General features: G+C 30.4%; 3 protein-coding genes across 3 annotated transcripts; 2 read left to right on the top strand and 1 right to left on the bottom strand.

The window, feature by feature from the left end:
* Nucleotides 1-309: 309 nt before the first annotated feature.
* On the top strand, nt 310-7,456 carry LOC108910739 (DNA mismatch repair protein Mlh3-like). Its single transcript, XM_023454774.1, is given in 6 exon segments — nt 310-1,600; nt 6,108-6,329; nt 6,388-6,651; nt 6,704-6,895; nt 6,995-7,108; nt 7,163-7,456. Coding segments are annotated over 6 exon segments (2,268 nt in total). The 3' UTR covers nt 7,348-7,456.
* A 1,119-nt stretch (nt 7,457-8,575) lies between these two features.
* Nucleotides 8,576-10,366, top strand: LOC108910795 (protein arginine N-methyltransferase 1). Its single transcript, XM_018715519.1, has 2 exons — nt 8,576-8,683; nt 8,825-10,366. The coding sequence occupies exon 2, from the start codon at nt 8,847-8,849 to the stop codon at nt 9,918-9,920; it is 1,074 nt and encodes a 357-aa protein (XP_018571035.1). The 5' UTR covers nt 8,576-8,683; nt 8,825-8,846; the 3' UTR covers nt 9,921-10,366.
* A 2,915-nt stretch (nt 10,367-13,281) lies between these two features.
* Nucleotides 13,282-24,292, bottom strand: LOC108910749 (exocyst complex component 5). Its single transcript, XM_018715453.2, has 16 exons — nt 24,093-24,292; nt 23,915-24,042; nt 23,677-23,794; nt 23,420-23,617; nt 23,271-23,335; nt 23,006-23,189; nt 22,679-22,896; nt 22,510-22,620; nt 22,349-22,444; nt 22,116-22,275; nt 21,827-22,062; nt 21,678-21,764; nt 18,759-18,864; nt 13,748-13,904; nt 13,535-13,692; nt 13,282-13,482 (listed from the first exon to the last, which is right to left on the bottom strand). The coding sequence occupies exons 1-16, from the start codon at nt 24,123-24,125 to the stop codon at nt 13,396-13,398; spliced, it is 2,142 nt and encodes a 713-aa protein (XP_018570969.1). The 5' UTR covers nt 24,126-24,292; the 3' UTR covers nt 13,282-13,395.
* Nucleotides 24,293-24,533: the final 241 nt, after the last annotated feature.

Below are 24,533 nucleotides of genomic sequence, written 5' to 3'. Positions count from 1 at the left end.
ATCAAGTAGAATGTTAAAGTAGGCATAGGACTTTAAAATTTTGCACAATAAAACTCAAAATTGTACAAAATGTAACAAAAAGTACTGCATAGATATTAAAGCCACTAAAAATCAAAATTGGCTAATAAATTATAAGTACCTTTTCCAATTTATTGAGTAATTTATTAATCAAAAATTGGTAAAGTGAAATAAATTTCTATTTAAAAAGTATTCAATCAAATCGTCTGAGGAAAAAAACAAAAGAAATTCAGTCCTGATGTCATAAGTGTCACATGTTGAGATTCATTTTCCAATGTCACTTGGTTTAGAATGGAAGTTCACAAGTTAGAACCTAATTTAGTAGCTAAGATAAAAAGTTCTACCACAATAAACAGTGTAACGCAGTGCATAACAGAATTGGTAAATGTGGTCCATTTTTAAACAAATTTTATGAATATATTTATCCATTTCCAGGTGCTAAATAGTTTAGATGCTAGGTCCACGGCTATTGCTGTAAGAGTAAACTTTGTTACATTTAGAATACAAGTGGTAGACAACGGCGATGGCATTACCAAAGAAAATTTAAATCTTATAGGGCAAAGATACATGACGAGCAAATGTAATAATTTAGAACAATTAGAGTCACATTGTGCATATTATGGTTTTCGAGGAGAAGCTCTAGCTAGCATAATTAACATTTCAAAAGTTGTTGAAATCACTTCCAAACCTATAAACGGATCAGAAACTTTGAGTAGGAAGCTTACAAAAACTACTAGAAATAATGCAATTCCTGTTAAAGAACGTCCAAGTTGCGGTACAACAGTTACGATAGAAGGTTTTTTATATAATCTCGTTCTCAGAAGAAAACGTGTTAATCCAGAGGTGGAATTTGCATACATAAAAAAAAGTATAGAGTGTTTTATAATAATGCACCCAAACGTCTCTTTTTCTCTGAGAAACGATGTCACAGGAGATTTAATTCTGAATAGTCGAAAGTGTACAGACGTTATCTCTTCGTTTAAGTCTTTACATCCGGAATTGACCGATGACTATTCTTTGATCAAAGTAGCAAAAAATAATATAACAATAAAGGCCTTGTTATTTAAAGAACTGTGGGAAAATAATAGCATGCAGTATATTTACGTAAATAAGCGACCTGTAAAGTGTTCGAAAATACAAACATTTATTTATAACCTCTTTCAGAAAAACAAGAAATCTGCAAATCAAATATTCCATTCTAATCAAAACGACAAAAATAAACACCATGTTTACGTAGTAAGCATTAAGTGCCCACATTCTTTTGTAGATATTCTCTTAAGTCCTGCAAAAACGATTGTTGAATTTAAAAATTGGGACATCATATTCAGTTGCATCGAAAAGTTTATACTTTCATTCCTCGGACGTAATGAAAAAACTGTTAAAGAAAACTACGTAGGTTCCCACAAGGTAAAAAGTGATTGTGGTATTTCTCAAATACACGGGGTGTTTAAGAGTTACGGAGTAAAACGAAAGATGAATTGTGACGACACAACATCCCCACGAAAAATGCAAAAAATAAGTACTGGAACTAGAAAAGAAGACGATGAAACAGCAGTACCGCAGCATTCTATAGATATATTTAGTAACTCTGAATCCATTAGCGAGCAAATTATTAATTTAGTTCCTGCTAAAAATACACAAAATATTGTTTCGCTGAAGAATACAAATAATATAAGTCAATTTTCATATGAATGCAATAAAGAAAACAGTGTTATTATCAACAAACAGGATAAAATAAAAAATGTTCCGAACATCCCAATATGTGCAAACAATAATGATTTACAAAAACGTCCTCTGCCAGTCAGACATATTTCAAATCAAAGGATACGTCCGTTGCCAGTAAAAGTATTTAATAGGAACTGTATTCAAAATCTTAATTCGGCAAAATGTATGCCCCATTACGATGAACCTAATCCTTACAAAATGCACGATACTGAAATTTGTAATATCAATACTTCCCGAGCACCAGATGAAAAATCGTCTCTGACCAAATTTACAAATGATGAAAAAAAAGGCAAAAACCTGATTATGGACATGTTTCTAAAATCAACGCAAGTATTCAACTCCGATGATGAATACCAAAATGATAAAAGTGGGGACACGGTATTTGAGGAAGAATCAAATTATTTTCTTGAAAATAACATCACGACAAACGTTAATGGAAAAAGTAAAACAATGTCGGTATCAATTAATATTACGAGGAAAATTAAGAAAAAATGTAATACGAACAAAAAACGACAAGTAACGTCCAAAATGATTCAAACGTCTTTACAAAAAAATGAGATGGTTGGGAAATGTGTACAAACCTCAATGTATGAGAAACATGACGATAGTAGTATTCTTAACAACCTCCCAGCTAATGGCGAATTAGCTGAAAATTATACTATAATTTTATCCAGGTCTAAACATAAAACTCCAAAATTTAGATTTGTGTATCAAAGCCCTGTTAATTTATACCACGGTGTACCAAGAGTGCCAGTAAGAGAGGATAACTGTAATTGCAATTGTCATTCGCATGGGAAGAATATTTTTAATTTCAGTAATTTTATGTGTAGGGAATACGCTAAAAGTAAACTTAACAGTCGTAAGGCAAATAATTTTTCTAATTTAAACTTTTATGATAAGCCTTTAAGTCCAGTTGACACATTTCAAGACCACTGTACAAAACAAAACAATTTAAGGCTCATGGAAAATGTTACAGAGCCGGAAAAAGATTATTTTAGAAAAAATAATAATAGATCAAATGTTGGTGTGTTATCAACAAATGAAAGACCATTTGCAGTAAATGAAACTGTAAATGAAAGTTTTTATTACAGTGAAAATCCATATTTAGCTACTGGAAATTATTTTGATTTTAAAAATAACACATTTTTAAATACATCCTCGGATCTAGACCACCGAAGATATGAATTATTTCATCCACAGTATCAAAGTACCCAAATGAACCAGCTGCCAAGTAAACAAAATGTAACAGATATGAGTTTTATTAGAGACCGCTATAAATGTTTTCAACACATTGCCGTAACTCCGAAGAATAAAGCAACAAGTAAAATGATACAAAAACCTGTTGAAGAAAAAAGTAATACAATTGTTCGTCATAATCCAATACATAAAAAAATTACAAGCACACATAAGATTAAAACTACACCAGATTTTGAAGAGGAGGAACTATTCATCAGTTTGAGCAACCGGCAAAAACAAGAAATTTTAGAAAAAGAATTAAATGCTGAAAAACAATTTTATAATGAGCTAAATCTAGAATGGGCTAGTCAAATGGCAATATCTAAAGAGAAGGAAGAAGCAAAACAAAATGAGTCGGAAGAATTTGGAGAATGGATTAAAAAACGGAGTAATTTTGGAAGTAATTTTTATGTTAATAAAAGAACAGGTAATTGGAATATTATTTTTGGCCTATAATTTAGAAATATACATGTATTTATACAGGATTGTACTTGCATATGTTCTGATAATAAATATAATGATTTTTTATATTATTTTAAGGAGAAAAACGTCTTAAATGACCCAATTTATGGAGATAAAAGTTTTTGAAAATATACATACCAAATATTGCAATTTGATGTATGTATGTTTATAAAACTTAGATTGGTGATTTAACTAAATAAAGATAAAATTCACTGAATTTGTATACAATTATATCAACTAACGGTGGAATATTGATACGACTTTGGGAAATTCAGTGATCTATTTATTTCATAGTAGTATTTCAAAGAAAAATAATAAAATTTTGATTTTATATGTAAAATGGATTGTTTTCCAGTTACTAATTTTTTCTGTTAAAACAGGTTCGCAGACATTAAACTGCTCGTATCTAATAAAAAAAATTTTTTTGTAAGTAAAGTCAAATGCACTGACAGAATTTCCAAAATATTCAGTACCTTTGATTTCTGGGCTCGTTAGTACTGATGGTGCCCTTTAGTATTTAATATAATTGCGCAAAAACTCAATTTAATTTATTTATATCTAATATCTTCCAAGGTATTTACATAGTTGCAATATTTTTCAAAAATTTTTACATTTAGTCCAGTCATTGAAGGTAAAATACGGCGTTACTGTATAATTTTCCCAAATAGCACCGATTGGCACCAAAATTTGGATTTAGGTTCTACTTACCCTCTACTTCAAAGTTGACCGTGTGCCGGGGGTTGCTTTTTATTTTTTAGGAGTGAAAACTACCCCTATTCGAAAATAATTATAGAATTGTCGATTCGAGCGTGTAATAGGTTGAAATCATCTTTAAATAATAAGTAATTATGATGAATTGAAAATTGTCAATCCCTAAAAACCACCCCCTATATGACAGTAATCATTAAAAAATAATATTGAAAAATATTATTCAGCAACTTGGAATAATGCATAGCGATATTAAATTAATTTTTTATTATTCATTTATAAGTTTCAACCCTTATAAAAAACCACAAAAAAAATCGAACATTGTTAAAAAAATTTTTTTACATAGTTCAAAATAGAATAGAATCTTTTTATTATTTAAAATGTAATGTATTTATTTTATCAGACCTTAAAAAAAACCTACTGATTAAAATTTGCAATCAAAAATAGGGAAAATAAGAATTTTATTTTTATATGGATTTTAATTTTTTTATTTTTATAACAAACATTTTTTTTATTGCAAATAACATAAATAATCAAAAATCCTCTTCTCTCTTGTCTTCCTTTTCCTCTTCATCCTCATTCCTTTCCATGTTCGCCTCATCCTCGTCCTCTTGAATTGGAGCACTATTTAAACAATTGTCTCCGCTGCATGTTATATATGTCGAATTACAGAAGCGTAGAATAGATGTAAATATGTCTGTGACTAAAATATAGCTATATTGTATATTCATCAATGCTTCAATATACGTGTTCTGATATCTGCAAAAATATATGTGATTGGTTTTTTACCCATAACTCGCTTAGTTTTACTATCAAGCCCTTCAAAAAACCATTTTGTAGGTTTTTTCAATGGCTATCAGATCAAATAAGTTAAATTTTCTTTCAGTCCTTATTTTTGTAAGGGTTTGAGCAAAAAGTGCTTGAACAAGTTGCTATTTACGAACATTTGCAAACTTTAAACGGCCATATCTTATTTAATTTTTATCCTATAGAAAAAAAAACAAAATTTTCAAAAAAGCGAAACCTACAATTTTGTACTCTACAAAATTTTGCGAATCATTAATAGTTTTTGAGTTATTTTGAAGAAAAGACAATTTTTTCCAAAAATACAAAAATTCTCTTTTCACTTCAAGCTCAACTTTTTTCAAAACTAAGCACTTTAAACTGGTCAAACTTCTAGAGCATATTACAAGTACATAAATAAAGTAAATTGTAAAGTGGTAAGGATTATTTTCAATTGGGGTGGTAATTACGGGGTGATTTTCACGTTTTTTGTCGCAGAAAAAATACGGACCAACTTTATTTTTGCCACAAGTCGCTTAGGTTTGATGCTAGGGACTTTTATAAAAAATAAAAATAAAGGTTCCTTCAAGCACTTTAAAAAAGGTTCTATAAGTCTTCCCTGAAAAATGCATTGGTTTTTGGTTAGTTATTTCACGTTCAAACTCAATTTTGGTGTTTGACCAATAAGAACCAACCTTCAACAAGCTATTACTCCACTTATATTGGGTCTACAGAGACCACACACACACACCATTCATTTTGCTTTTTTATAAGCTACATTCTTTATAAGAATTATTTTTTTGATAAAATACATACTTTTGAGTTATTCGCCAAAAACCGTCTGAAAAAGTGGTTTTTTTGGATAAAAAATTTACAATTTACTTTCAGAAAAAACTTTATAGAACAAAAGTTGCTTAGAATTAGTCAATATATCCATTTCCGGAGTTATTTTCAATGAAACATTTTTCACCCCCAGGGTAAAAGCAACCCCCAGGGTAAAAGCAACCCCCGGTACAAGATCAACTTTGAAATAGAGGGTAAGTAGAACCTAAATCCAAATTTTTATGAAAACGGTGCTGTTTGGCAAAATTATACGGAAAAATGGTCATTGATTGAATTATTTATATAAAAAACTTGACTACATTTGTACATCACACTGCATTTATATTTTTTAGGCTTCACGACATTTTACACACCGAAACCGATATCAAACAACTTCAAGATTGACAAACGATTTGAGTTTATGCCGAAAGGTTTATCGCCCATATTAAAGGAAATTAAAGAAGTAGACAAGTCTCTAAGTCAGAACAGAAAAGATAAACTAGAAAATTATATACTAGAAAGTTATCAAAATGATTTACTCACTATAAAATGGCAAAATTACATAAAAAATAATGGTACTGGTTACAATTTCCTATCGTTTATAAATTTTATCAATAACACTTTTGCTTTTAGATTCAAAAACATTTTTTAATGAAATGTACAGAGAAAAATTAAACTCACTGGAGAACTGTATACCAAGCGTTCTGCATAATAAAAAGTATTGTTCTGAATTAAGTTGTCCCATCACCTTTGATAAAGCTCTCTTTGATAATATAACTGTTATAGGCCAACTTGATAAAAAATTTATTGTCGTGGTTGAGGAGACGAAACACCTCGTCATACTTTTTGATCAACACGCTGTACATGAAAGAATTCGATTGGAAGATTTATTGAAAAGTATTTTTTAAATTATATATATCATATTATACTATTAATTTGCTTATTTTAGGCTATTCAAATGCAAAAATTTCCTGCCATCGGGACAAGTTCATAGTTTTTCTGTCGTGCAATGATTTATCTCTGCTGAGAAAGCACGAGGAATATCTAAATTTTTTAGGATTATTTGTGGAATTTTTTGAGGATGGTATAAACATAGTAGATATTCCTTTGTGCTTACATAACAAATTTAAAGACAGCGTAAGTCCTGCTGACTAATTAATAAAAAATTAATATAATTTAAACGGTTAATTCATTTTTTTATTTGACTGTATTTTATTCTAGGATGGCTCATTAAATGCAGTGATACAATTATTGATAAAAGAAATTATCGAATTAGTAAAGGATACGAGAGGTGTTACGTTTAAAAACCTTCCCAAAATAATTCAAAATATTTTAAATTTGGAAGCATGTAGAGGTAGAGCAGAACATAATTATTTTTATTTTAATGTAATTTAAAGATAATTTTCAGGAGCTATCAAATTTGGTGATAAGCTTTCCAATAACGATTGTGAAGAAGTTTTGAAAAAGTTGTCGATTTGTGATTTACCTTTTCAGTGTGCACATGGAAGACCCACTTTAGTACCATTGATTACTTTGAATTTAACAAACCCAACTGTAGGTAGATCCTCTTGTATATTTTTATGCTTTACTTGATCTTTTTAGGGACTGAAAACTCTGACTTTTAAAAATATCCACAATAAAACATCTTTTTGATTTGTAAGGGAATGGAAAAATAATTTTTCAGAGTCCTAATCTAGGAAAATGTAATATAATGTATATGTATAATGTATATTGGAAGAATATTGTTTAAATTAAAAATAAAATTGTTGATACATAAATTTAGTTTTTGTTGTTAGTTTACTGATACTTTGAGCTGCTTACGTTTTGTCAAAGTAAGTAGAGCATGATGAAGTAGTTTTCAATTTTATTTGAAACAAAATAATGACTATCTATTTTGAATGAAAAGTTGGTAAGTAGTAATTTCTTTATGAAATTTAAAAATTGCGCCACATTCAGAGTCACAGAACAGAAGAATCTACTTCCATATAAGGGCCTTCCGATTTGGAAAAAATAGTAGCTAGTAGCAACTTAGAGTTACTCTTTTTGTCAAAACGAAAGGGGCTGGAGGAGTTGTTCAAGGTTACAATTCTATGTCGGTGAAGAAATACTGAACTGATTTGTATTAAGTTTGTATCTGCAGTAGTTGAGGACCGATTTGAAGCTATAAGAAGAAACTCTAATATTTGACCAAATGATAACCCTAGACCCTAGAAGCTCTGAGAACATGTAACAACTTAAAACGTCGAAAATATCTAGTATGAAATCAGTTTAAAACTGCTGCAGAAACAAACCAATTATAGGGTGTTTTTGGTTGCGATAGAGAACGGTTCAAATTAGTTGACCATTCCATTCATAAGAATATCTAAGCCAAGACATACTTACAATATGGTTGGGTAACTATTCCGAACTGTTCTAGGACTAGGACTGTGCGCTGACAGAACCAAAGCAAGCCTACGGTGTGTTGACAGTGTTGACACTGTGGTCTGATCGTGTTAACCCGATTAATAAGATCATTAATGTTTGATTCTAAAACTATATCGGTATATACAGAATATAAAATACCTAATCTAACGATGTTGTCAAGTGTTCGAAAAGAGCAGTTAATTCGATTTAAACATCTCAACTTTCATTATTTGTGTTATGAAACAATCATTTTCATTATGATTCACCTTTATAAATCACTGTATTTTCTACTACCATTCTAAAATCTTCTAATCAGCCTTAACTGATAAAACGGAATTAGTTATATTCAGAAAATGCGAACTAATGGAAATTGCTCTTACAATTATTATTTGTTTATCAGTTGGCACTATTGCAGAGAATAAAAAGCTTGCCCGTTGCAAGCAAGCACAAATGTCAAGTTCTTACTAAATCTAAAACGCTAAATAAGCGGTTGGTTTGGGTACTTTGGGCGCCAAGAAAAGAAAATGTAAGTTTTATAAAGTAGTCTAAAAATTAAGCATGTTCTTATATCTATTCAGATACACCCTATTACAACAGTAACGTACGTAAATTTTTAACAATGCACGTGTAGAAAATGCCGGGTATAAATCTACGTTTTACGTTACAGAAAAAACAACGAATCACGTAGTATGGAAACAATGGAAGTCACCCCAACCATGAACAACCACGTTTCTAAAGACTACAAAGACGAAAAAATGGAAGACATCCCAGCAGATGAAATGACTTCTCGCGACTATTACTTTGACTCGTATGCACATTTTGGTATACATGAAGAGATGTTAAAAGATGAAGTGAGAACTCTGACATACAGAAACTCCATGTATCACAACAAACATTTGTTTGCGGGTAAAGTAGTCATGGACATTGGATGTGGAACGGGCATTTTAAGTATGTTTGCCGCAAAAGCAGGTGCTAAAAAGGTTCTTGCCATAGAATGCTCTAATATAGTAGATTACGCTCGGAAAATAGTAGAAGCCAACAAATTAGATCACGTCATTACCATAGTGAAGGGGAAAGTGGAAGAGGTGACTTTACCCGATGGCATCGAGGGTGTGGATATAATTATATCAGAATGGATGGGATATTGCCTATTTTACGAAAGTATGCTGGACACCGTATTATTTGCACGTGATAAATGGCTGAAACCGGACGGTCTTTTGTTTCCCGACCGTTGTTCATTGTTTGTTACTGCGATTGAGGATCGTCAGTACAAAGATGAGAAAATAAATTGGTGGGACGATGTATACGGATTTGATATGAGCTCAATTCGGAAAGTAGCGATCAGCGAACCACTCGTAGACGTAGTAGACCCGAAGCAGATCGTAACTGGTCCTGCCTTAATCAAAGAGGTCGATTTATACACGGTTAAGAAGGCAGATTTGGAATTTTCGTCTCCCTTCACACTCACGGTGAGAAGAAATGACTATGTCCAAGCCCTCGTTACTTATTTCAATGTGGAATTCACTAAATGCCACAAACGTATCGGCTTCACGACCGCCCCGGACGCCCCGTATACCCACTGGAAGCAAACCGTTTTTTACTTCGAAGACTACATGACCGTTAAAAAGGCCGAAGAAATTAATGGTGTCTTTACCATGAAGCCGAATCCTCGAAACAACAGAGATTTGGACTTTGTGATCGAACTTAATTTTAAGGGAGAACTAGGGGAAGTCCACGAGACAAATAGATATCGCATGCGTTAAGCTCTTAATTTCGTGTGAAGTGCTTACCTTCTTAAATACGGATTACTTTGTCTTTTACATCAAAACTGTATAAAGCTAGTCCATCTAAGTTCATTTATTATATAATTAGTATAAGTTCATTTATAAGTATTGATAATTAGTGCAAGAATTTCAGACGTTAATTTGTAATTTTTCTCGTGATCGATTTCTTGCACTAATAATATTACCATCTAAATGTGTATGAATCAATAATATGTTCGTTTATTCTGGAATTACTAATTATTAATGCTTTATACTACTTGATTGTATGAGTTCAGATTTAAAATTGTAAAAAATCTGGGAACAGGTAGATACCTCTTCTCGGTTATGTACTTGACGATCTGTGAATTAGATTTTATTTATCGTGTAAGAATTAAAAGGATTTAATAACTGAACACTGTATGATATTCAATAAATTTTTCATTTTATATATCTGTATCATTTATACAACTAAAACTTTGAGGATAAGTCGGGGATTATCTAATCTACTTTTGTGTAATTTAAAATGTCTGTCAATGGAAAGGTGAAATTTTTTATTCAAAATGCTGACGTATTTTTGTAGAAGCCAATATGGCAAATATATTTGCTGGATATTTAATTTTACAGTTTAATATATTTGGTAATGGTGCAAAATTCAAATTACTGACATTTTATTGCCATTCATTAATTTGTAGTAGTGTAGATAAATATATTCAAAAAATTAACTGTAAGCATAAATGACTTGAGTGTCTTGCCATATGAAGTTTTTCCGTGGATGGAGTTGAAAAAAAGGAACTTTTTTAGTTCTCATTTGACATGAAAAAAGCTTATTGTTAAAAAAATACATTTATTCAAATGTAGAACAATATTTTAATTGCCCCAATATATACAGGGTGTCTTCTACAAAGAAATAATTATGAATATAGTAGTTCATTTTAAACACTCAATAATACACTTTATCCGTTAATAAACTCATAAAATACAATCCTTTTTGAACACTTACTGTGCACAAATCGTCTTCACCATAGGTGTGATTGGTAATGAATTTTTATGCCGAAATTTTGGGAAACGATTCTGTACGATTGAAAAGTAATTTGTTACATATTTTTGTTCCTGAAAAACCAAGTAAGCCTTGTCAAGAACAAAAAATTAATTTTCTGTGTAGGTAGTCCCATTTTCATATAAGATTTCTATAAAAAAGATATTGAGAAAAGTCCATATCCCAGTTTTGAAGACAAAAGGTCTACTTTGATATTTTCTGACTTGATACATTATTGAGTTGTGAAATTAAAACTGATTGCCACCACATATAGGACATTAATATAAATCTTCTAAGAACTACTGATCAAGTTTCCCCTAACTTATAAAAAAAGTAATACCTTACTTCAGTGGCAACTGGTGAAAATTGATGTGATCATATTTTTGTAAATAAGGATGGGACCCTTACCGTTTTTTAGGAGATGATTTCTAAGTCCACAAAAAGATCGTTTGTAATGTAAAAATTTTGAGTGAAATTTGTGAAATAAAATTAAAAATTTTTTTTTATCAACTAATAAATACTAGAAATTTTTTTTTTATTTTTTTCATAATTTTAATTTCTTTTAAAGATTATGAAACTATGAATTATGAAGATTATGAAATTTGAAACCATATTTAAATTTTATAAAACTTTTAACTATTAACTGTTATTTATTAATAGGTTAGTTTTATAAAATTTAATGTTAATTTTATTTTGCAAACATTTATACGGGGTGTAACTGTAAGTGGGGGTCAGTTTCTTAAGGGTAATGTATACAGGGTATTCTGAAACTCCGGGAGGTGATTCTACGGATTAAAATAGCAGTATGTTATGAAAATTTTTTTCGAATTGTCAATTGTTTGCAAGATTACAGCTTGTCAAAATTAATTTTTTTAATTTTTCTATTTAAATAGCTTATTTCATTCAAGTTCACTTAGTTTTTCATTTGGCACACCCACTAAATAAGTAAAATGGAGCTCTATTGGACCAGTCAGAGAAAAGTTTCATTAAACGCCGCTAGAGGGCACTTTACCTAGAACTCAAAATTTATTTTGTTCATAAATTTTCCTCTTGCTAGATATCACAGAAATTTAAACATTATTGAAAAGAGAAACAATATCAGAAAAAAATATGTACGTTTTGTTCCAGGCGATAGATGGAACCGTTTACCAGGAAATCGTTATTAACGTGTTATTAAACATCAAATTTTTGATAATTCTTTCTGTAATTTAGAGTTTTATAAAATTTAATGTTAACTTTATTTTGCAAAACAGTTATACAGGATGTAACTGTTAAAGGTAATATATGTATTTCCCAGAATATATTTTTTAGACTAAACTCGATCAAACTCTTGCTTATGCTGCCACTGGGCAGTTTACCAGTGTTACCTGTTGTCACCTTTTTAACTCAACTTTATCAAATTGAGTGACAGATGAGCAAAACTGCAATGGAAAATGCTTTTCTATGACTGCTGTGTTATTTCAAAGTCATCATATTTTCTTTGTCAGTGATTAAACAAGAGTAAAGTGCACTTATTTGTGATGATGTGGAAATATGTTACTAGGAAAAGTTGTTCAAAAGTAATAGGCAGTCTCTAATACCAATTTCCGAAAAAATCGGCCTATTATTTGTAATCATTAAATTTATTTTATACAGTTTAACAAAGAACTTATTTCCACATCTTCACAAATAAGTGCACTTTACTCCTGTACGATTTAAAGTATTTTCAATTTTTTGAACACCGTGTACAAGAAATGTTAAATTTTTCTATCCCAATCTTGCTTTAAGAACCAGCAAAATTTTTTATCAAGAGTAATAACTTTTTTCGATAAAGTTAAAAATAGGTTTAATAAGTTTTTCCTATTCAACACCTCCTAGTCTGTGGGCATACTGTATATTAATTAATATTGGTATCTGTTTTTTGCTTTCTGTAAAATGTATGTAATAACAATATTTACTAATTTGACAGATTTCAAATAGTAAAATAAAAAGTTCTTAATAAGAAGTATTTGCTACTGTTTCCTTAAAGCACTGTGTTTAGTTTATGAGTGTTATTGTCAATGACTTCTGACACTGATCTAGTTTAAGCAACTGCATATTATCAGTCCATCTGATGTATGGTAACAGAGTGTTTGAGTTTACATTAGCTTGTCGATTTACCAGGTATGAAAATTAAAAAAAAAATTGAAAGAAAAATCCCAATTTTACAACGGAATATGAAAAACAAACTTATGTCTTTCTAAAAGTCGAAGGTAGCTATAAAAAAGGATTAACTTTGAAAACACCTTATATATTTTCTGTAAAAAAAGATTTTAGACAAAAATTGTTTATTTATTAGAAGGCAATATTCATTTAATATGTTGACTAATTAAAAAAATCAAATAATACAGTAAATACAACTAATTATATATAGCTATTAAAACATCATATATTAATTTTAAAAACAAAAAATAATAACATTCATACTCTTAATATAGTTTGCTTCTGGGCCTTGAAATCACTTCTTAGCTGAATGAAATTGTGAAGAATCGATCTCTCCAAATTGACCTAAAAATAAATTTTTTCGAAATAATACAACAAAAAATCTATTTTTTTTTACCAGCGAGTCTTCCGAACAAACCTGCTGAAGATTTTCAGGCTTCACAAGCAACAGATTACAAAGAGCGTGTAACGTTTCGAATAATTCTGCGACGAGAGGCCCCAATGGTTTGGTACACAGTCTGTATTCGTTTAAATCGCATATGGCTACCATCGCACCTAAAATCAAAACGTACAGGAATAAACTTTCTATGTTAGTGAATATACAACCAACCTGCGGTATTGTATTGAAACTGCAACATGTGATCGTAAACCGCTCTGTGCAATCGAATGCCTAGTTCTTGCAGCACCGCAGTTACGTTATTTCCATCGAGATTGGTCTTGATCTCCTTTATGATGCCGCTAATATAAACCGAAACGGTTTTACAAGCCTAAAAAAAATGTTAGAACACGATTATGAAAAAAAAACTACATCGCCACATTTCAACAATTCACAACTTTTTTGTCGTGGTGATGGTATTAAAATTAAAAAATATCTATATCTTCTAAAGAAATAAAGTTTTTGTAGTGAAATTTTGTGTGTCCAATACACGAATCAAATGGCTATTCAAAACTTTTATTTTTGAAATGGAGATTTTCAAAGCAAAAATAATATCTTAATTTTTTTGTATAATTTTTAAAATTCTAGTACAAATTCATTGCGCAAAATTGTTCGAATTTCTGTATTGTCTAAAAGTTATTTATGTGTGGCATAGTTTTACAACATTTTTGTTTATTTGAATATATTGTCAATTGTGAAAAAATTAAAAATTTAATTAAATAAACCATTAATACAATGACACAGGTTGTTTTTGTAAAATTAGTATTGCCTATCAAAAATTTTTATTTTTGTCTGCTTTTTCTCAAATTTTGTGAAATTTTTTATTAGGTAAGATTAGGGTGGCCCAAAAAAAAATGATTTTTTCGTCTCTTGTGAAAATATGTATGTTAGTTTGTCATGTTTTAAGAGCCCCCTCAAAAAATCAGCTCAAAAAAAATTTTTTTAGAGGTCGCTCAAGATTTTTAAAAATATCCAGAATCGTTATAAATTGGATTATTTTTTTTAAATTTTTTTTCGTTATTTTATCATTTTCTAGNAACATTAGAGGTACACTATTTTGAAAGTTAAAATAATTATGAGTGATCTTTAGAAATTAATATATCGATTTGACATTTTCAGAATCGAGATTTTTTTCAACCTAGAAAATTATAAAATAACGAGAACAAAAATTTAAAAAAAAATTAAATTTTTGACGATTTTGGAAATTTTTAAAAATCTTGAGCGACCTCTAAAAAAATTTTTTTTGAGCTGATTTTTTGAGGGGGCTATTAAAACATGATAAACTAACATATTTTCATAAGACATGAAAAAAAAAGTTTTTTTTGGGCTACCCTAGGCAAGATAGTTACATAAAAATAACTTGCCTGATCCTTCTCATTAGGGGCTTTATTTATTTAATTATTATTTTTTCTACAAATGGCAAAATATCCAAATAAACAGAGAAAACGATTTTCGATTTCAAAAATGTAACATTTTTATTTTCTATTATTGAAATAAATGAAATAGACCCCTGAGTTTGGAAACCGATAATTAAGAAAACGTAGGGGCAAAAGAATTTGAAATTTGGACCATATATAGCAAGGGTCGGCAACTGGCGGACCGCGGTCCAGGTCCGGACCGCGGAAGGTAAAATACTGGACCGCCAAAAATTTTTTGAAAGTATAAATTACTCAAATAAATTATTTAAAAAATGTTTTTTTTACGTTTGAGTGCCAACCTTATCATTTTTTCTAGTATTTTACAATTGTGTGTATTTTGAGTTCTTAATGGTTAGTAAGCAGATTAAATTTGAGTTCAAATGAAAATTTGTAAGAAATATGAATTTTTTTTCTGGACCTCGTTAAAAATTTTTAAAAGTATCCGGACCCCATCTAAAATTACTTGCCGACCCCTGATATATAGTCTCACTATTGTGTGCTAAAATTTCAATTAGTTTCGTTATCCCATTTTTTACTTATTAATGTTGAAAAAATCACGGTTTTGTACCTACAAAATTGATACCTCTCACTTTAACTCGTAATTGTTTTGTTAATTGATAAAAAAATTCCAATTTTATACTGATGATAAGTCGAACTATTGTCTTTAATACTGTGAAGGTCATTTGTCTCAAAAGCCCTCTTTTTTTAATTTTAAGCAAAAGAGAAGGGAGCGCTATCTCCGTAAATATTGCATTCTTTAAAAAAAGAAAAAAACCGACTCAAGTCGTAAATAATTGTATACAACAATCTGAAAAAATTTGTTAAAATAATACAGTTATAAAGGCTATACTGTATATCCTGTATTGGACCGTGAACGTAATTGACCATTCCTATATTGTTTTTAAGAATATCATATTTATAACTGTATTATTTTAACAAATTTTTTCAGATTGTTGTTTACAATTATTTACTACCTATGTCAGTTTTTTTGTTATTTTAAATAACGCAATATTTACAGAGATAGCACTTCCTTCTGTTTTGCTTAAAAATGAAAAAAAAGAGCTTTTGAGAAAAATGACCTTCACAGTACTAAAGACAATAGTTTGACTTATCGTCAGTAAAAATTTGGAATTTTTTTATCAATTAACAAAAAAATTACGAGTTAAAGTGAGAGGTATCAATTTTGTAGAAAACCGTGACTTTTTCAACATTTTCATTAATAACTGAAAAATGGGATAACGAAATTAACTGAAATTTGAGCACACAATAGAGTAATAGTGAGGCTATATATGGTCCAAATTTCAATTTTTTTTGCTCCTACATTTTCTTAATATCGGTTTCCAAACTCAGAGGTCTATTTCATTTATTTCGATAGTAGTGGTGTGCTATAAGTTTTATACAACTTGTACTTTGAAAATTAGTGTTATAACTGAAAATATTCTTGAATTTGAACGAAGAAGACACTTTTTCATTTTGTCCCATATACAGGGCGTAATTTTAAGTGGGGATCAGTTTTGTAGGGGTTGTATGTGTCCCCCAAACACAAATCTGAAATTCTTTTTTTTAATCAATAATCGAGTTATAATTAATTTTTTAAAACGCACTTTAATTCTTATGTACGTCGCCACTGTAATATTCATGCATTACAATTACATGAATTGTAGGCAACTTACAGTGCATGTGAAGGGAGATAGTGTGGGTCAACGTTACCGAAGCGAAGGGGATCAGTTGTTGTTGCACATTTGGAGACAGCACATCTAACTGTGTATTTGAATGTTTTTCATCGCTGGAAGCCATCAACAGACTATTTATTTTTGTGTATTTCATTTATCATTATTGATTACTACTCGAGTTTTTTGCTAGGTTACATNAGGGGGCTATTAAAACATGATAAACTAACATATTTTCATAAGACATGAAAAAAAAAGTTTTTTTTGGGTTACCCTAGGCAAGATAGTTACATAAAAATAACTTGCCTGATCCTTCTCATTAGGGGCTTTATTTATTTAATTATTATTTTTTCTACAAATGACAAAATATCTTAATAAACAGAGAACACGATTTTTGATTTCAAAAATGCAACATTTTTATTTTCTATTATCGAAATAAATGAAATAGACCCCTGAGTTTGGAAGCGATAATTAAGAAAATGTAGGGGCAAAAGAATTTGAAATTTGGACCATATATAGTCTCACTATTGTGTGCTAAAATTTCAATTAGTTTCGTTATCCCATTTTTTACTTATTAATGTTGAAAAAATCACGGTTTTGTACCTAAAAAATTGATACCTCTCACTTTAACTCGTCGTAATTGTTTTGTTAATTGATTGGAAAAAATTCCAATTTTATACTGATGATAGGTAGAACTATTGTCTTTAGTACTGTGAATGTCATTTGTCTCAAAAGCTCTCTTTTTTTTAATTTTAAGTAAAACAGAAGGGAGCGCTATCTCCGTAAATATTGCATTCTTTAAAAAAAGAAAAAAACCGACTCAAGTCGTAAATAATTGTAAACAACAATCTGAAAAAATTTGTTAAAATAATAGTTATAAAGGCTATACTGTATATCCTGCATCGGACATTGAACGTAATTGACCATTCTGATGCTGTTTTTAAGACTATCATATTTATAACTGTATTATTTTTAAAAAAATTTTCAGATTGCTTTTTACAGTTATTTACTACCAATGTCAGTTTTTTTCTTTAAAAAAAAAACGCAATATTTACGAATATAGCACTCCCTTCGTTTTGCTTAAAAATAAAAAAAGAAGAACTTTTGAGACAAATGACCTTCACAGTACTAAAGACGATAGTTAGACTTATCGTCCGTAAAAATTTGGAATTTTTTTATCAATTAACAAAAAAATTACGACGAGTTAAAGTGTGAGGTATCAATTTTGTAGGCAGAAAACCGTGATTTTTTCAGCATTTTCATTAAAAACTGAAAAATGGGATAACGAAACTAACTGAAATTTTAGCACACAATAGAGTAATAGTGAGGCTATATATGGTCCAAATTTCAAATTTTTTTACCCCTACATTTTCTTAATATCGGTTTCCAAACTCAAGGGTCTACTTCATTTATTTCGATAGTAGTGGTGTGCTATAAGTTTTATACAACTTGTACTTCGAAAATTAGTGTTATAACTGAAAATGTTGGTATAAGAAAATATTCTTGAATTTGAACGAAGAAGACACTTTCATTTTGTCCCATATACAGGGCGTAATATTAATTGGGGGTCAGTTTTTTAGGGGTTGTGTGTGTCCCCCTGAACACGAATCTGAAATTCTTTTTTTTAATCAAATAAATAATCGAGTTATAATTAGTTTTTTAAAATGCACTTTAATTCTTGTGTACGCTGCCACTGTAATATTCATGTATTACAATTACATGAATTGTAGGCAACTTACAGTGCATGTGAAGGGAGATAGTGTGGGTCAATGTTGCCGAAGCCTAGGGGATCAGTTGTTGTTTCACATTTGGAGACAGCACATCTAACTGTGAATATGAACGTTTTTCATCGCTGGAAGCCATCAACAGACTATTTATTTTTGTGTATTTCATTTATCATTATTGATTACTACTCGAGTTTTTTGCTAGGTTACATGTTAAGTACTGTTTGTGTGGCAAACATCCACTCAACAAAAGTGGTTTGAAATTGCGCATTTGAAAAAATAAACTATTGATACGTGTCTTTAAAGGTCAAAGGAAGCTTCTGTATAAAAATGACCCCGACTCAAAGTTACATCCTGTATAAAAAATACTTACATGTGATGCCACGGTATCAAAATCATCTGACTCAGGTTTAAAGTCACTTTTTTTCTGTTCGGCTTGCAAATATAATTTCACCCAAGTGCCTATTGCATTGAGAGATCTAAAAGATACATTGCAATTGAGTAATAAGTCGCAATTTTTTTTTAGGCGCCAGCAAATTAAAAATATGGAATGTGCCCAATATTTGTGGCGGTGCTAGCATTATTTTTCAGTTAGGAGAAAATTGGCAGAAAATTCAAACTTTCCAGCCAATAAAATGTAAAATATTTAAATTGATAAAAATAACGTTAAGGACAGTGAAACGATATACAACGAATTGTAAATTGTTTATCCAATAAACAAAATCAAATTGAGCCTATATGTTGACATTGGCAAATACCTAATGCGCATCACACCTGGTTGCTAATACGGGTTGTACTATTTTCATGCATTTTTATCTTCCTTCTTTTCCTTTCAAATAATCTCGTTATCATCACCGACAACACACATGGAACAAGCTCAAATCCAGTGGCGGCTCGTGGTATGCTTGGCAGAGGAGGCTTGAAATAAAAAACTTTAAACTTGTCTTTCTTTTCTTTGAGGGTGGGTCATTGTTAAAGGTTTCGTCAGTATCTTCTAAGAAAATTGCATATAACGTGTTGAAATGTATCTCATTATTAGGGAATTCTTTTAATTTTGATAAAAGTGAATTCCTTTTTTAGAAAATGTTACGTCAGTTAATTTATTCTGCAAAATTACAACATCGGTTTGTTCAAAAAACATTGTCAAGGTTTTCAAGAAAAAAATGAAATTTTTGGCCAACAATTGTTTTAATCCATAAGCGGATCCTAAAGTTTGTTGATCATTTAAAAAATCCTCACTATCCGATATGAAATCAAAAACCTCAATAAGTTTCTTTCTATAAGTTTTAACCGTAAAAACAGCTGTAGAAGAAAAATTCCAACGAGTGGCGGGCATTACTTGGAATCCTGTGTTGCATTATTTTATGTAATACGTCAGATGTTTTAGTATATTTGGAAAAAAATTAGGAAAATCCGGAGATTTAAAAAAAAATTCTCACTTCTTTAATGCCATTGCAAGCTTTACTTAAAACTAAATTTAATTTATGTGATGAATGAATGATTAAAATAAGCTTGAGGAGCGACGTCTTTTATTTTTCTTTGAAGTCCATTAACATGACCTTACATAACCGCAGCACGCATAGGTTTGAGCAATTAATTTATTTTTTTAAGCAAAATTTTCCAAATTCATTAATTAATAATTAAACAAACTCTCCCACTTGTTATGTCAAAAAATCTAACAAATCTTTCAACAACTTCTCCATGCATTACACATTTAAAAATTACCTATAATGGAGACTTACAGGTAACATCTGTGGTTTCAACTTGCCAGGAGAAAAATTTGCAATTATTTAATTTGTCATAAATTTTGCTTTTGATAATTAAACTAATACTCTCAATTAAATCGTTTTGAATGGTTTTAGAGGTTCCCGAAAAAACAGTAGTATTATCTAAGAAATTCTGCAATTTTGAATCATATGTTTTTAATAAATTTATTAACTCTTTAAAGTGTTCGATTAGCAGAATCCACTTTCTCATCATGTCCGCAAAAAGAAATTTCTTGAGACGATAAAAATATTACTACATCGATTCCCCTGTTCCAAACTGATAAATTATCATTAGTGAAAAATAAACATTGCCAACAGCATAATTTATTTCTAATAGTTGATGCAGTTTTTCTATAATAATTATCGTTAAATCTCCTATTTTGTTTTTTACTCACTGCAACTAAAGACGGCAAAGAAGGTGTTGGTCTCGATTTCTGTTTAATTACGAGCTTCTCATCAAAACTGAGATTACTAAATCATTTTAATAATAAATAATCTACAATGTCCATGCAACTAAAGAAGTGGTTGAGGTTATGTTCGTTTTCCGTGCTCATTTTATTTTAATAAAGTCAAGTACGTACCAGAGTAAAATGTAAATGATTGTTTTTACCAATTAATTATGAGCGAATTCTTAACAAAAACTTCACATGAACACCAGTTAAAAACAAAAACTCGCGTACTCACAGACGACAGACGACCAATGTTTTTATTATGAAATGCAACATTGCAACATACAACTGCGATCGCCGAGGTGGTAGAGAAGGAGGGCTATATTGAAAGATTCGCTTGTTAAAAAGAGATGGAAGGTGGCAACAAGCCTCCATGCTCGTTACGTACTTGAGATCTCCGTTAGTAGGTACCTAATTAGTTGCATTTGAAAATAGATTTTTCAACAAATTTCTTAAATAACATTAATTAAGTATATGATGCATGATGTAAAATAGAAAAAACTAAAAGAAAACTTTTGCAGTACTATCAAAAACTGCAGAGGAGGCTTAGCCTCCTCTAACGAGCCGCCACTGCTCAAATCCAGTTCAGTCATAAATGTTTCTTTAATATATTGTGATAACTGGGTTTGTGGGATTTAGTTTCACCCAATTTAAATTCAATTTTTATTTAAACTAACTGCTTCAGATCTAAATTAATGGGAGAGACGAGAAGCAATGAAATGTAATCATCTCTTCAACCGTCACAGAGATGCTAAAAGAACCTTTGGCTGCTATTTAGCGGGTTTACAGCTTCATTAAAAAGTGAACCTGACGGAGCTTGAGTTAGTTTGGGTTTGGGTTGGGCAGTGATTATAAGACTAATTTATTGAAATAATAAAAAATAATAATTTAATTTTCATTCATATGGAGACAGCTTCTACGACAAGGTTAATAAAAAATTTATTACAGTAAAATCATTAGAAATACCATAAATTTGAGGAAAAAATTTAGAAAAAACATAAGCTTAGTTAAATCATCTCATTTTCACCCCAAGAATATTGGGACACTGTTCATTAACTTTATAATATTTATACATACCTGTCCAGCCCCGTATTGATTTTTCTCTCAATGTCTTCTAATACAAACTTCTTTTTTTGTACACAATCGTTGTACTTGGGAGTGTTCCTGAAGCAAACGTAATTTTTCTCTGTACTTAAAATATACGAATATCACGTTTTATAACTCACACAATTAGCGGAACTACCAGATTGGTAAACTGCTTCTCCAACAAATGGGTAATGTTGTTACTTTGATGCACGACAGTGAAAAAATATATCGACGGTGGGCTTTTCGCCCCCTCCACTACGGGTACGGCTTGCAAGCCTAATTCGACGGCATAATCGACGTGTTCGATCAAAACGCTGTTTATTAATTTGTCTAGGATCTGACTGGCGTTTGAGGCACGTTCTTCGGGTTTCGACAACTGAAATTAGAAAAATTACGCAAGAATAAATTGACAGATGAAAAAAAAACTACCAGTTGACATCTCTGGAAGGCGTGTTTGGTATCTTGCAAAATCATAATGACTACTTCTTCCGACAGGAATGTTTCTCCTCCGTAATTTTCTATTTGCGCTATGTTAATGTTGGCTCTCGTGCCAATGACGGCTTGTAGATCTCTTCGGAGGTCTTGAAAGCTGGAAAAATTTGACGACTCAGAGACCGTTTTTCTAATATCCGTGTGTTAATGTGAGATCTCGAATAACTTACCCTCCTGACTGGATCTGTTTCTTTTGGTGATTTTTCGATTCGTAGTATCTCTGTAAATTTATCGAACACCTTTCTTTAAGGCATTTTAGTTCCATTCTAAAATTATAAACAAGTTAGACAGACCAATGCCAAAAAGCAAAACTGAAAAGTTTATTACTTACGTTATATAATCATTGATATATTTGTGAAATATATTTGTTGTCAATTTATTGAGGTAATTTTTATCATTTCCCATGTTGAAAATACTAAGATCGTTCGATAACTGATTGGTCCTAAAACTCATAAAATGAACTGGGTTCGTAATAAACAAACGTAAAATATGGTAATTACTTCGAATAGAGCTCGAACAAAGTTTGCAAATAACCGTAACTCCCCAATTTCGTACTCAGCTGTTGGTCGATATATTCTGCAATTTTCAACTGATAAATGTTTAATACGAATTTAGCCATGACTTGTTCCGGATTGCTGAACACCTTTTTTATAACTTCGTAGTTATATTTGCATAAAGGTAGCAAATGACCAAAAACGTCCTTACTTAAAAGACATCCCTAAAAATAAAATCAATATTTACGAAACAAACTAATTGTTTTAAAATAAGAGGCGATTTCAATAAAGTACAACTCAATACATTTTTATATTTTAGTGTTCAATACTCACTGCTTGACTTTGGTCTATATAAGCGTCGACACACTGCGAATATCCTTTAAATTGCGACAGAACTGAAGCTATTTGCTTCATCCTTTTTAGGTCTTCATTTTTTATAGCACTAGCAAATTCCTCGATTAACTGTTTTTCTATATCGCAATACTTCCTTTCAATTTTACGTTTCACACTTTCAAATCTGTAACAAAAATGTTATTAATGCAATAAATTGAGAAAGAACAATAATTATTTGTAGTTGTGATGAAAGTAATCTACTTACTTAGGAGACGGAAGATCTTGTGCTATCAGATATAATTTTTGAATAATTTCTGCAGCTTCATCAATCTAGAAGTGTAAAAGACTTGAGTAAAACTTCTACTTCCAATTAGAAAGAAATTTGTATGTATTCGGCTACCTATTTATACTCACTCTATATGGGTCAGTGAAAATGGACGAAGAAAGTGGACCAGTTGACAAGAATTCGCTTAAATGTATCATTAAGCGCTGTGCGTCTACAACTCTTGCTCGTGGACCATTGACGTTATCTAATTGGTCTCCTAAGTGCAGTACTTTTGTTGCAACATGGTTTATTTTTCCATCTAGTTCTTGAAAAGTGTCAATAGCTTGCTGAAAGTTATGAAATACATTAATATATAATAATAATAATAATATAATAATATTACTACCTTATTTTGCTCTAATAAATTATATATTTCCTGAAAAAACATGGCTTCGTCTTCTCGCACTGCTGCTTCCAATTTTTCACATTTCTTTTGCTGGCGTTCTTGTAACAGTGTCAAATCTCTAAAAGTATTTGAAATAATTAGTATCACTATAACTAATACAAAAGTCAATATATACACTTCCAGAACTTTATTCGGAAAGCAAAATCCCGAAATATTAAAAGTAAAAGTTTTTTCATACTTAATGGCTTGTACAAATGATTCGTGTAACAATGTGGGATTAAAATCGCCTTCATCTCCACCATTTTTTGTTTCTGCAATAGTTCTCCAAGCTAGTCGTTCTACAAATTCTTCAGCATCAAAAGGTTCCTATAATATAAAAATTAATAAATGTTTCTTTAATGAAATTAATTACAGACTTGCTCTAACTCCTTCATGTACTGTTGCATCATTTTGAAAAATTATGAAGTTTGTAATATTCAAAATACACAGATATTTAATATTTATTTATTTCTTAGCCTCTCATGTCTCATAAAGACATAGAAAATATACTATATTTGCTATGCATAAAGACAAATATGCAATAAAATTTAAAATGAAAATAGTATCTAGCGACCACGAATCCACTTTGCTTTGAGGTTCCTGTCATGCACACAAATTTTTATGAAAAAAAATAATTTTTATCTTACATCTATGTGTAGACAGACGTTTATAATGCGAGGTTAAATTAGTTTTTTTTATATAATAGGGATTACGATTACGATATTAACATATTTATGCTTTACAAATATCTCTTTCTATTCTATTTTTTATTATATGTGTCATTTTGTTTTGTGTTTTGTGTCACTTTTCATTTGTTT

The sequence above is a fragment of the Anoplophora glabripennis genome, unplaced genomic scaffold, assembly GCF_000390285.2.
Source record: "Anoplophora glabripennis isolate ALB-LARVAE unplaced genomic scaffold, Agla_2.0 scaffold402, whole genome shotgun sequence".
In the NCBI taxonomy this organism is placed as follows: domain Eukaryota; kingdom Metazoa; phylum Arthropoda; class Insecta; order Coleoptera; family Cerambycidae; genus Anoplophora; species Anoplophora glabripennis.
This window is presented reverse-complemented; position numbering and strand designations above follow the sequence as displayed.